This window comes from Nerophis lumbriciformis, linkage group LG11 (assembly GCF_033978685.3).
Source record: "Nerophis lumbriciformis linkage group LG11, RoL_Nlum_v2.1, whole genome shotgun sequence".
NCBI lineage: Eukaryota > Metazoa > Chordata > Actinopteri > Syngnathiformes > Syngnathidae > Nerophis > Nerophis lumbriciformis.
This window is the reverse complement of record NC_084558.2, coordinates 2027816-2042500: the sequence shown is the minus strand read 5'-3', so window position 1 is coordinate 2042500 and position 14685 is coordinate 2027816. Positions and strand designations below refer to the sequence as shown.

Here is a 14685-nt window from a genome sequence, read left to right as displayed (position 1 = left end):
ATCGGTGCGGCGTCTTCAGTAATGCGGACGCTGTATCGATCCGTTGTGGTGAAGAAGGAGCTGAGCCGGAAGGCAAAGCTCTCAATTTACCGGTCGATCTACGTTCCCATCCTCACCTATGGTCATGAGCTTTGGGTTATGACCGAAAGGACAAGATCACGGGTACAAGCGGCCCAAATGAGTTTCCTCCGCCGGGTGGCGGGGCTCTCCCTTAGAAATAGGGTGAGAAGCTCTGTCATCCGGGGGGAGCTCAAAGTAAAGCCGCTGCTCCTCCACATCGAGAGGAGCCAGATGAGGTGGTTCGGGCATCTGGTCAGGATGCCACCCGAACGCCTCCCTAGGGAGGTGTTTAGGGCACGTCCGACCGGTAGGAGGCCGCGGGGAAGACCCAGGACACGTTGGGAAGACTATGTCTCCCGGCTGGCCTGGGAACGCCTCGGGGTCCCACAGGAAGAGCTGGACGAAGTGGCTGGGAAGAGGGAAGTCTGGGCTTCCCTGTTTAGGCTGCTGCCCCCGCGACCCGACCTCGGATAAGCGGAAGAAGATAGATGGATGGATGGATGGATGTACAAAGCAAACTATAACCTGCTACCCAATAATGTACAACAATTCTTCTCAACAAAAGAGGAGAAATATAACCTTAGAGGAAAATCCAATTAAAAACATTTGTATGCACGTACAACACTTAAAACCTTTAGCATACTTGTATGAGGAATTAAATAATCGAATGGATTAACCAAAGAAATCAAACAAAGCACCAATATGATTCACTTTAAGAGACTGTTCAAACTACAAGTGTTCACAAAGTACAAAGAAGAACAATTATGATGAACATCTTGAACTTTTTTTTGAGATAATCATTGTTTATGTATTTAACATTTGTTTACTTGTTATATTATTTAATCACTGTTCTCTTACAAACAGAGAACAAGGAAATGGGATACAATTGCCATGATATGAAAAGGGTTAGGATTAAATAAGCTCTGCATCTTCCCACTCCTTTTTGGTTGTGCTGTAATAAAACAACCATTACATTGTATCGTATGCATGTTCGAAATAAACTGAAATATTCTTCTTCTCGATGGCAGCAGGTAGCTCAGGGCCTTGTTAGTCACGCGATATCCTTAGTGGATTCAGAATCACTAAGGTAGCATTGACAAAGTTAAATCATATCTGAAAAAGGAAACATAAACACTTTGTACTGGGCTGCTAAAAATACATTTATTTGTATCTCTTTGTAAGGCAGCGCAACATAGTCTGTTTCCATAAGGAGTTACGCCAGATATCGTGGCTATATCCACACAAACATGGATATTTAAGCCCTATAAAGGGCTTTATTTTTTTTGGACTATATACATGTTTTGAAAAAATAAAATAAAAACATTTCAAGTTAAAAAAACTAAACAAAAACACCTCAAATTTCCCATACACCACCATAATATAAACATGTAATTGGGCTGAAATAATATGCAGCATAAACAGGTCTTAAATGTTCAACTTACTTGCAGTTAAAAGACTCATTAGAGTCAGGATGTTGAGCCATCCCATTCCAGCCATCGTGTGCATGCACTTCTCTGACATATCCGTCTATTTAAGCTTCAATCCACCTGCTTTAAGGTGTGTGCCCGTCATGTCACGGAAGTTAATCATTTCCTTGAAGCTTTAGTCATTAAAACACTGCCAAATAATTACTGGAGGCCAATTATGTGAATTACAAAGGCATACTGTAAGCCAAAATCTATTTTATTTCTTCTTCTTCCGGAGCAAGTTTCGTCCTCCTATGACTTCCGTATTTTTCATCTGATTCATCCCCATTCCAACTTCAAAATGTTTAGGCCATTCAGGACACGCAAACCTTTCCCAAAATTCCCAGTTTGGTCAGAATCCTACTTTGCCCGGGATATATTTATTTGGATATTTTTCTTTCGACTCCTCCACCCACATTTCCAACTAACCAACCAACTGTTTCACAATCGAAACCTTCCTCCTCGGGACAATAGGGCCAGTTGTTTCGGAGAATTCACAGTTTTGACGCTTTTCCTGGTTTTCTGAAACACCGTGGGGATTTTTTTGGTTCTATTTCCACCATTCTTACATATGGTTTTAACTTATTTATTTTTTTACATTGATTTAGCCCATTAACTACCCCGATACACAGTACAGTCGCAGCAATGCATTATGGGTACATGTCATTCTTAATTACTGATCTCCCAGGTTGCTGTGTATTTCTCTGATGATGCAGTTGTGTATGTCCATGCACAAAACAAACATAAAGCTGCTCAAGAACTATCAGCTGCAATGACCAACGTTTACTACTAGCTGGTAAGTTCTCAAATGAGCCTGAGTGCATCAAAAACTGCATGTTCTGTGTGCCACTGAAACTGTTTTAATCGTATATTTTTAAACTGTAATTCTTAATGTATTGTATGATGTGGTCTTAGTATTTTGACGTCTTTCCTTTTATGTCTGGGACTAAGGATGGAAACTAGCACAGGGCTAAATCAGGCATATTTACAGCAATGTTTTGCATGTTTCTTAATATGATCTGTCAATTCAGAAATCCCACCTTTGACGATTTGTAATTTGTTTTGAAGTTTTGACAGACGTGTTTGATGCACCACCGGCCAATAGCTGATTATGCCATGCTGTATTTATACCATATTTTATTTATATTTATATTTAATTAGACCTGCTTAGTGGTCTTGTGGTTAGAAAGTCCGCCCTGAGACTGGAAGGTCTTGAGTTCAAACCCCGGCTGAGTCATACCAAAGACTATACAAATGGGATCCATTGCCTCCCTGCTTGGCACTCAGCATCAAGGGTTGGAATTGGAGTGCTCTAAAATTTCTTGGTACACAGCTGCATTGACTCTGGACTTGATGAAACACAGTGGACCAACACCAGCAGCTGACATGGCTCCCCAAACCATTGCTGACTGTGGGAACTTCACACTGGATTTCAAGCAACTTGGATTTTGCTCCTCTCCAGCCTTCCTCTAGACTCTAGTGCCTTGACTTCCAAATGAAATACAAAACTTGCTTTGACTGAAAACAGGACTCTGGACCACTCTGCAAGTGTCCAGTGCTTCTTTTCCATAGCCCAAGTCAGAAGCTTCTAGAGATTTTAGAGCACTACATGCTTCCATCTGTTGAAAAGCTTTATGGAGATGAAGATTTCATTTTCCAGCATGATCTTGCACCTGCCCACAGTGCCAAAACCACCAGTAACCATGGCATTACTGTCCTCGATTGGCCTGCCAACTCCCCTGACCGGAACCCCATAGAGAATTTGTGGGGTATTGTGAAGAAGAAGCTGAAAGACACCAGACCCAATAATTCAAATGAGCTAAAGGCCGCTATTGAAGCATCCTGGGCATCCATAACACCTCAGCAATGCCACAGGCTGATTGCCTCCATGCCACGTCGCATTGATGCAGTAATCCGTGCAAAAGGATTCTCAACCAAGTACTGAGTGCATTAATTGACATTTTCAAATGTTTGATTTTGTTTTGCTGTTATAAATCTTTTTTTTTTACTTGGTCTGAAAGATTCTAATTTTTTGAGATACAATTTCTGAGTTTTCTTAAGCTGTATGCCATAATCGGCAATATTAAAAATAATAAAAGGCCTGCAATATTTCAGTTGAAGAGTCTTGGAATTATATAATAGGATATATGAAGAAGGAAAATTACCAGCGGAGTGGAAAGAAGCTGTAATAATTCCAATATGCAAACCAGGGAAAGATCCGGAAGAGGCAGGTAATTATAGGCCGATAGCATTGACCTCAAATTTGGGCAAAGTAATGGAAAAAATGATTAATGAAAGACTAGTATATTATTTAGAGTCAAAAGAAATAATAAAAAACTACCAAAGTGGATTTCGCAAAGCAAGAAACACAAACGACCCAGCAGTGCAGCTGGAAGAGGAAATTAGAAAGGGACAAATAAATAAAGAAAGTATAATTGCAGTATTTTTTGATATAGAGAAAGCTTATGATATGTTGTGGAAACAGGGGTTGCTGATAAAACTAAATAAAATTGGGATTAGAGGGAAAATGTATAGATGGATAAAAGACTTCTTAACAAGTAGAAAAATATTAGTAAAAATAGAGAATGAATACAGCAGAGTATATGAAGTGGAAAATGGGACACCGCAAGGAAGTATAATAAGTCCAGTATTATTTTCAATAATGATAAATGAAGTTTTTAGTGAAGTAGAAGGGTTAGTGGATGTGGCACTGTTTGCTGATGTGGAAGAGAGGTAGAAATACTAATCATATAGAAAAGAAGATTCAAAAAGCGGTAAATAATGTTCAAGAATGGGGAACGGCTTGGGGTTAAAGATTCTCTGTTGGAAAGACAAAAGTCATACATTTTACAAAGAGGAAAGTACAAAACAAGCTCCAAATTAAACTCTATGGAGAAAATATAGAAGAGGTACAAGTATTTAAATATTTGGGTATATGGTTTGATAAAAATATTAACTGGTCAACCCACATCAGCAAAATAGTGGAGAAAAGTAAAAAGGTGTTAAATATAATGAGGGGTAAAGATTGGGGGGCTGATAGGCAGACATTGAAAGCAATATATATGACTTTAATTTGATCTGTTATTGATTATGGATGCATTATTTATCAATCTGCTTCAAAAACATTACTTGGGAAAATAGACAGGATCCAATCACAGGCTTTAAGGTTATGTTGTGGAGCTACAAAATCAACCCCAGTTGCAGCATTACAAGTAGAGATGAATGAAAAACCTTTCGATATGAGGAGAGATCAATTGTCAGCAGTTTATTGGGCAAACTTAAAAGGGTCCAAGCGAGGACATCCAACCCATCAAGTGTTATTAAACTGCCAAGAAAAAGAGAAGAAAAAAATGAATAGTTTCGGGTGGATAATAGGAGACACATGTAATAAAGCTCAAATTGATAATATTAAAGTTAGCCCTACAGTACCAATCCCTGCAATACCACCGTGGATGTATGAAAATCCAAATGTAAACATGCAATTACTAAAGAATAGAAATTTAAATAGTTACCAGATAGAACAATGGATTGAGGAAACGTTTTTAGACAACATCATGGTGTACACAGATGCATCAAAAACTATAAATAATAAGGTAGGAGCAGCAGCTGTTATCCCACAAGGAAACATAGTATTAAATAAAAGAATTAGTGATAAGTTATCTGTTTTTACGGGAGAATTGGTAGCAATTTATATGGCAATTCATTGGATAGAAGAAAATAAAGCAAGAAAAGCAGTCGTGTGCTCGGACTCCAGCAGTGCATTGATGAGCATAAAAAACATAGCAGAAACAAGACAAGATTTAGTTTATGAAATAGTTCAGGCAAATTACAGAATAAATAAAGCGGGAGGTGTGGTAACATTTCTTTGGGTTCCTGCTCATGTAGGAGTTGAGGGGAACGAATTAGCGGATAAGTACGCAAAACAAGCAACCACTAAAACAGAAGTCAACATGGAGATTAAGCACAGTAAAGAGGAAGTGAAGAACATAATTAAGATGGAACACAATAAAAAGTGGCAGGATAATTGGAATAAGGAAACAACAGGTAGAGAGTATCAGAGGTGTGGACTCGAGTCACATGACTTGGACTCGAGTCAGACTCGAGTCATGAATTTGATGACTTTAGACTCGACTTGACAAAATGTAAAAAGACTTGCAACTCGACTTCGACTTTAACATCAATGACTTGTGACTTCACTTGGACTTGAGCCTTTTGAATTGACATGACTTGACATGACTTGCTACTTTCCCCAAAACCCAAAGATGAAAAAGTTATTCGGGAGCGCTCCGTATTTTTCATTGTGTACTTGTCTATCAGCGTTGCGTGTGTCAGCTGGTGTGCTCTCAGTACAACAGCCAATCAAATTAGATCTACTTTGTTTTCATCACACAGCATTCATCCAATCAAATTGCAGGACAACCAACGAAGAAGACATGTCCAAACCACACGCCAGTGAACAAAAAATGATACCTAAAATAATTTCGTTTGGGTATAAAAATTACGAGGTGGTCAACACAAAACGGTTTGCAGTATGCAACACATGCGGTTCGAAAATGACTGATGGAGAGGCAACGACTTCCAACTTCGTCCGGCATTTGAAGTTGCACAAAGAACGGTAAGTTTTGAATGTAAGATAACGTTTATTGGCTAAGTAACGTGACTTTTATTTGCTGTGTAGTTAAATCAGTGAGGCTGTAAACTCACTGCTAACGTTATAACGTTATTGCAAACACGGGAATCTGTTGCAGTTCACTACCTTATTCATACTTTTTGTTCAGTGATTTTTTTTAAGCAGGGTTACGTTAGTCAATATATCACACGTAACGTTAGACGGCGGTCAGCAGCACTGCGTATTTTAGCCACCTAAAAAAAGACAAAAATAGTCAAATAAAGGTAAAATAAATACTACGCCCCCATCGTGCACAAATGACTGACAGACTCTTGGCTAATTTGGTCTTTTGCAAATGCAATGCAGCATAGGGCCCTGACATATAAAAAGTACAACTTTTTTGTTATGTTCACGTATATGTCATGTTTTTTCAATGTTAACACTTTTGTACAAATAAGTACATTTGCACTTTATTTTTTAATGTGTTTGTTCTGTAAAGGAATGAGTTAATGTTTAAAATGACTGGTTAATAGTGCTATTATAAAGTGCAATGTCAGCACAATTTTCTTTCCTGCAATTTAAAATGCACTTGTTTTAATAAATAAATACAGCGTTTGAAAAGCATACACAATCTGTGTTAATATATTAGTCTGTGGTTAAAAGGACTTGAAAGGACTCGAAACTCAAAATGCAGGACTTAGGACTTGACTTGAGACTTTCCAGTCTTGACTTTGGACTTGACTCGGGGCTTGCCTGTCTTGACTCGGGACTTGACTCGGACTTGAGGGCAAAGACTTGAGACTTACTTGTGACTTGCAAAACAATGACTTGGTCCCACCTCTGTTAGGAATGCACTCAGAACACATATGTTATAAAGCAATATACACATATTTAAAAAATACTGGGTTAAATAAAAGAATATAGAGTAGGGATCCACCTCGATCCACACACCATTACAGTAGGTGGCGGTAATGCACACCACAAGGTTGCTTGCCAACCGCCATAAAAACAAAAAAGAAGAAGAAGAAGACACAGGGTTTCGCTCTATGAGCTCGACGCATGCGCCGATACATCGGTGTTGAGGTGTTGTGCCGGAAAACGCACCCCTGCCATAATATGCACCCCCTGACGCGGGAGCGCGCTTACGTCACTCGGTTGCATCACTCGTCTCGAAAAGTATATCTAACTGCAGCAGTTTTTATGGATCTAACTAAAGCATTTGACACAATTAATCACAATATTTTAATCAAAAAACTAGAACGATATGGCATCAGAGGGTTAGTCTTAAACTGGATAAGAAGTTATCTAATGAACAGGAAACAATACGTGAAGGTAGGCGAACACACCTCTACAACGTTAAATATATCCTGTGGTGTACCTCAGGGATCAATACTAGGACCTAAATTATTCAATCTATATATAAATGACATTTGTAAAGTTACAAAAGATTTAAAGTTAGTATTATTTGCGGATGATACAACAGCGTTTTGTTCAGGAGAGAATACACAGAAGATACTACAAATAATAACAGAAGAAATTAACAAATTAAAAAGATGGTTTGACAAAAACAGACTATCGTTGAATCTCAGTAAAACTAAAATAATGCTATTTGGTAACAGTAGAAGAGAAAGTCAAACACAAATACAAATAGACGGAATAGAAATTGAAAGAGTAAATGAAACCAAATTTCTAGGTATAATGATTGATGATAAATTGAACTGGAAATCTCACGTAAAAAATATACAACATAAAGTAGCAAGAAACACGTCAATAATGAATAAAGCAAAACATGTTCTAGACAAAAAATCACTTCATATTCTCTACTGCTCACTAGTGTTACCATATCTGAGTTACTGTGTAGAAATATGGGGAAATAATTACAAAAGTACACTTCATTCATTAACGGTGTTACAAAAAAGATCAGTTAGAATAATACATAATGTTGGATATAGAGAACACACAAATCCTTTATTTATTGAATCAAAGATTCTGAAATTCTACGACATAGTGAATTTGCAAACAGCTAAAATTATACACAAAGCAAACTATAACCTGCTACCCAAGAATATACAACAATTCTTCTCAAAAAAAGAGGAGAAATATAATCTTAGAGAGAAATGTAATTTAAAACATTTGTATGCACGTACAACACTTAAGACCTTCAGTATATCAGTATGTGGAATTAAATTATGGAATGGATTAAGCAAAGCAATCAAACAATGTACTAATATGATCCACTTCAAGAAACTCTTCAAACTTAAAGTGTTTACAAAGTACAAAGAAGAAGAACCATGATAAACATTCTGAATTTATTTAACTCATCCATTCTTTCATTATTTCACTCACAAAATAATCTTACTTATCTCAACATATGAAATGTAACTTACTTCACCAATTATTATTTATTTACTTATTTTATTGTGATTACTTATGGAGTATATTGTGAATAAATTGAGAACAGGAAGTGAACAAAAGTTTTAGCAACTGTCATGTAAAAGAAAAGGGGTAGGATTAAATAAGCTTTGCTTCTTCCTACTCCTTTTCGAACATGTTGAAAAGAGAAACTGGAGATTGTGATGTATCATGTTGTATACTTGCATGTTCGAAATAAACTCAAACTCAAACTCAAACTCAAACTCGGCTGTTGGCTGACGTATGCGCGCTCCCGCGTCAGGGGGTGCATATTATGGCAGGGGTGCGTTTTCCGGCACAACACCGGCACAACACCTGAAAACGCACCCCTGCCCTGTTGTGCCGGAAAACACACCCCTGCCATAATATGTCACTCGCGGCATTGGGGCAAGCAGAGAGCGAGAGCGTTGTCGTTCACTGAATGATTCATGTCGTTAATCCGCGGTGAATGAATCGTTCGCTCAGTCCCTCCCCCGGCCCCCATGATGAGTAGCTGGCTGCGTCGTTCGCCGACGTCGAGGGTTCAGTGAGTCACAGAATGCGCCAGTTCCACTCATACCGGCATGGTCGCGGCGGAGCTCAACTGAACTGAGAAAGGAACGAATCAGTTCATGAAGTGATTCGGTTCAGTACGTTCACTCAAACGATTCGTTCGTTCGAACGAATCGTTCGCGAACGACACAACATTACAAATCTGCGCTGTCCCTCACTGGGAGAGGTACGTTGTTTTGCTCTGGGATTAACTAATTATATTTCTTGAGGTTTGATAAAATTAATTCCAAATTAACGGAAGAATGTTGGTGTGCAAAAGTTTCGAGATGTGTTTATGGAGGTCTTTGTGTAGTGGCATGTTTTAAAGAGCCATTTTGAGCGAGAGAAGGAGAGTTTGTTTCGCCGAGACTTTTCTCTGTATATGCGTGAGTGAGCGAGCACGTATGTGCGTGTGCGTGTGCGTGTGTGGGGGGGTCCTCCATGTTGTAGCATACATGCTCAATGTATTTTATTTCTTGTGTGTGTTAGGAGTTATGTGGAGAGGACATGACCATTGCACTCACATTGTGTTTCATGTCACCGTCATGCAGGTATGTGTGTGTTTGGCCGCCATGTTAGAAATGTTTGGTTACTTTACTGTATGGAGAAATGTAGTAGTGAGTGCCGAGTCTGCGCTGTCCCTCACGACACTTCTTGACAGAATCTATCAAGAAGTGTCGTGGTAGCCGGGACGGGTCTGCAGGGTTTGTGTGTAGTACTCTGCGTTCATTCAATGACATGGGACACGGGGCTGGTTCAACTTCTCACATTCAACTTTATTCCTGCATGACGGTGACATGAAACACAATGTGAGTGCAATGGTCATCTCCTCTCCACATAACTCCTCTCCCGTGGCAGCCCGCCACGAAAGAATTACGTCCACCACAAATGGATTTTTCGGCTTTTGACTCGCTCGACCGCTCATAAAAGCAATGGGACTCTGTCTGTGAATGCACCTTGTAGTTACAACTCCGGTGCAGTAGATGGCGGTAGCCTACTATGCATTGTAACTCCGCCAATAGCACTTAATTCACCTGGTGGGCCAGAAGAAGAAGAAGAAGAGGACGACGACGGAGTAAAAGAACGGACCTACCGGATCAAAATACGAGGGTAATATAGGTTATAGGTAGATAGGTTATAGCTGCATCGCTCGCGGCTCGTCATATATTTAACGTTAATCCGCGATTTCACCGAGCGTTTCACTGACGGTGAGCAGCCTGACGCTGCTTCATTAACACCGCCGCTGTTTGATTTGGTGCCCGGGGCAGACGCACGTAGTAACAGTCACGTGTTATCATACCGAAGAGCTAACGTGTCCAGGTTATAACCCTGTTGTCAATAAACACACGTGGAGACGGTGCTTTAGATACTGCATTAATACTCAAGCTAAAATGTCCACTGCAGCATGTGAATGCAATGAAAAGAATAAAATCTGAGCCAACCAGCTGTTAAAATGTTGTCCAGGTTAATGTTTTGGCATTAAAGGCCCTTCATTTCAAGATTTCAACTGTGATCGGGCTTTAAACAGGTGGCTGACCTGTTCAGATGGGTGTAACTGCTACTGGTCAAATAATGTGGAATAGCATTTAATTTTACATGTATGCAATGCCATTTAAATGTAATTATAGATAATAATAATAATAATAATAATAAAAAATACTGTGTAGTGTTGTAAATAGTCAACGGGAAGGATTTTAGTAAGATATAAGCCATGAGCACTACACAGCCAGAAAAAAACTTAGGCAGGACAAGTAAAAATATTGGGGCAAGTAGATTTGAGAAGTCGGGCAAGTAGAAAAAACCTTAACCTTGAACCCTGCATGTGTTGAGCTGCTGCCGCTTAAGGTTAGACGGCACTGTACATAGAACGGTTCTGCTCGTTAGTAATAAATTCTAATGTTGGATGTTCACTCCTTCACACAGATGAGTATAGAAAAATATTTTTAACGGCCGAAAAGGGCTCGACTTGGAGAGGAGGTAGGCCTACAGTCCGGACCACAGGAGGTATTATCAAAACGGTGTAGACACTTAGAAATCTGATAAGGAAAGTGAACAGACGTCCATCAGTGTGAAAATTAATTTGCTTCCAATACTTCCAGGCTTCAACTAGTGCCGCAGCTGCGGCAGTAAGAGAGAGTGAGGAGGAAGGGATAGTAAGTACGCAGGGAGATGTTGTAGGAGAGGAGGAAGACAGGCAGCATGTAGAGCCAGCTAGGGCGGAGGCAACAGGTGAGACTCGGCAAACACTGAAAAATAAAGCGGTCAGATCAGAAATGCACTTTTCTCATGAAAAGGGTCCTAATTTATATTCTTATGTGCCTTATAGAGAGGACCACGACAAAAATAGAGCGACTAGCTCCAGTGCGACCTGTTCAGCAGCAGCAGCAGGAGGAGGAGGAGGAGGAGGTTGACTGACTGTGGCAGGACACCTCTGCCTCTGTTTCACTTTATGTTGCTGGTAAATAATATGGTTGTAGCAGTAGGCTAAAGTTAAATTATTTAGTATGCACTAATTAAAGGGGCAGAGCTTTAAGAGACATTTTAGCTTTTATATTTTATAAGATATATTTTTTGTAAGAACCACAATTAATAAATATATTTCAGTGAATAACTAATTGTTCAAATCTGTATATAAATATGTACATAAAGTGTTGTAATTATATTCCAACTCCGCGTTCTTCTTGGTCATCGCCGCTGCCGCCGCCACCCCCCGCCACCCGACCACACCACCACAAATAGATGCCTGTCCTGTGGGAAACACTGCAGATAGTTAGAAAAGATCGATGATTCATTGAGCAATGTCATTGAGGTTGCTGAGCATTGGTTGTCTCACCAAAAAGGGATCAAGTGAGACAATGTGGTCACTCTTCTTACATTCACTTTCCTCTTTTTGCCATCACGTTACCTTTCACGTCTTCCTCTTTAACTGTTTCCATGCAGCATTGTCCGTGTTAAAGTTTGTCCGTGTCATTCATTGGAGTAACACGATGGAGTGGCTGCTTTTTATGACAGTTTTCACGACTGGTAAGACATGAATTGGACTCTTATGTATAGACGATGGTTTAATGATGCTGCTGTTTTATTTGATGATAAGCTTTATGAATAACATTTATCTTTCATTTTTTTATGCTGATTTTAAGCATTCGTCAATGGAATGATGCATTTTCATTCATTACTACTCGCTAAATATGACCTAAAAATGATTTAAGTAAATAACATGTCCATTTTTGTCTTTGTATTATGGTGTGTGTCAGACAGTTTTTATAGTTACAGTGCAGTCAGTTCCTGGTGATGGCGATGTATATGTGCACACCATTTATCAGTGTAGCAGTATCACCGATACTATTTGAGGGTTTTTTTCTTACTATTCATCAGTATCAAAAGCTGCATTTAGTTTCAATGTTGACCCTGTGGCTTGGAAGTCCTTGAGCAACCCTGCAGAAGGTTTTGGATACCAGATTGTGCAAAGACAATTGGAGTGAGTAAAGGAATTGCATTGGAAGTATTTTATTCTTGCTGTGGTGGATTTACTGATGGAAGGCTTACATGTTTATTTGGTTCTATTTTGTCAGGTTGCTGGTCAGTGCGCCCCTCGCTCAGTACTCACAGAACAGCAGGGGCCAAATATTCAAATGCTCCACCAGTTCCTGCAGTGTGCTGGAAATTTCAGGTGAGCAATTTCAGGTGATGTCCAGTGCCTGTTCCGAGATTAGACAAAGGGGAGGATTGCGTCAGACATGGCATCAGGCGTAAAAAATAAGCCAAAATCCCTCATGCACTTGACTCGCCGTGACGACCCTCGAGAAGAAAAACCAAAAGAAAAGATCAGCGCCTTTGTAGCCCATTTTCCTGCTTTTTCATACGACTGTTCGAGATAAATGACTATGTTCTGAGCCTTAACACATGAAGGATACCATCTATAGGCCCCTTTCCATCAAAAGTTCAGGAACTTTAGGTTCCTGGAAATGTAGATTCCTATAGTTTGCGTTTCCACCGTATTTACCGGTTCAGGATAGTTTATATAAATCAGGCTGGTGACGTATGGCTGAGTGGTACAATATATAACCATGCCATGTAAATAAACAATAGGATTTTAAAACAAGTTTGCATAAAAAGTCAGGTTTTTGTCCATTGTGTCCAACTGTCTGAAAGTTGTCCCCTCAGTAAATGATGAATTCAGACGGGTCAGGCTAGTCCTTATGGTTCATTTCAGCTGTAAATAACAGTAAATAAATAATGAATTCAAGTCTTTATCTCAAGGCGGCAAAAACAACGCATCAGATTTAGCATTAGTCCGTTGGCATTATCATTAGATTCACTGGGATTGAGGCTACACTACTGTTACAACATGAAACAAAATTAATAACATTGTTCCACTCATTTACTGCATCCTTTATTACACAAATATTCTCAAAGAACAAGGTCGTGGAGTCCCAGTGAACAGCTGGAGTTGCAGCCTAACAGTGAAAGCTAGCACCGTACTTGCGTATGATGTCATTGAGCGGTAACATATTGATGCTGAAGACTGCAGGACTAAGAACCGAACCCTGTGGAACTCTGCACATTACCTCGACATACTCCGAGGTCACATTGTTATGGGAGACGCACTGCAATATGTCAGTAAGATAGGAAATTTAAAAAAACTTAGAGAAGGCAAACCACCAACTTTAATTAAATAGTGGTATTTCAGTTTGAGCACATAATAAGATAAGGCCCCTTAGTTTGATATTCGCAGGTGGATTGGATCACTTCTCGTAGGAAAAGAGGTTCTAATTGGGACTTCGGAATACAAAAGTGATAACCGTATTCTTGTGTAGATACTACCTGTCTAGCTCAACGCCAACATTTAGGTTATGACTTAAAGCAGTTGTTTTCCAGACACTTACACACGAACATCTCCTTTTATAGTCAGGATGTGCTCTCCTGACTTAGCACACACACACAGAGACAGGAAGGATGAATATACAACTGATGTTTGACTTCTCCAAGTTAGGAGAGACATATCTTTTTGACTTTCTCCTCCAGGCGCTGCAGCCCTGAATAATGACGCTCGCATGTAATAAAGCAACTTTTGGTTCAGTAAAGCGCCTCCGACGTCTCTTTTGCTCCAGCCGCACTGCCGTGTCACTCTTCTGTCCGGACGAGGATGACAAGACCAGAAATACACTTCCGTATCTAAAGCAGCGCTGAGATCAAGTAGCAGCATCATGGATAATAATAATAATAATAATAATGGATTAGATTTTATATCGCTGACGCATCAGCATCCATAGTTAGCAATAGATTATTAGACACTTTTGCAAGGGATGTCTCAGTAGAGTGATTTGCCCTAAAACCAGACTGAAAGGGTTCACAGAGATTGTTAGACACTAAGTTTTCATTTAGCTGTTGTGCAACAATGTTTCCAATGATTTTCGATATAAAGGGAGGGTGGGACACTGGCCGGTAGTTTACCAAGAGGTCAGAATCGAGGTTAGGTCTTTTGAGCATAGGATGAATAACCGCTGTTTTAGGGGAACAGTACCAGAGGAAACAAGAATAAACATCTTTCATTGTGCATTTTCTTGCAATCAAGTCATTCCAGACGCACAAAGATGTTGGTGATGC

General features: G+C 39.6%; 1 protein-coding gene and 1 pseudogene across 1 annotated transcript in view; one reads left to right on the top strand and one right to left on the bottom strand.

The window, feature by feature from the left end:
* Positions 1-1578, bottom strand: part of LOC133610957 (serine protease 33-like) — an 11058-nt gene extending 9480 nt beyond the window's left edge. The window contains exon 1 of the mRNA XM_061967760.1: positions 1503-1578. Coding sequence (XP_061823744.1) covers positions 1503-1566 — 64 coding nt within the window. The 5' untranslated portion in view covers positions 1567-1578. The remainder of the gene's footprint in view (positions 1-1502) is intronic.
* The window catches only part of LOC133610955 (uncharacterized), a 99736-nt pseudogene that overhangs the window by 49682 nt on the left and 35369 nt on the right, over positions 1-14685 (top strand).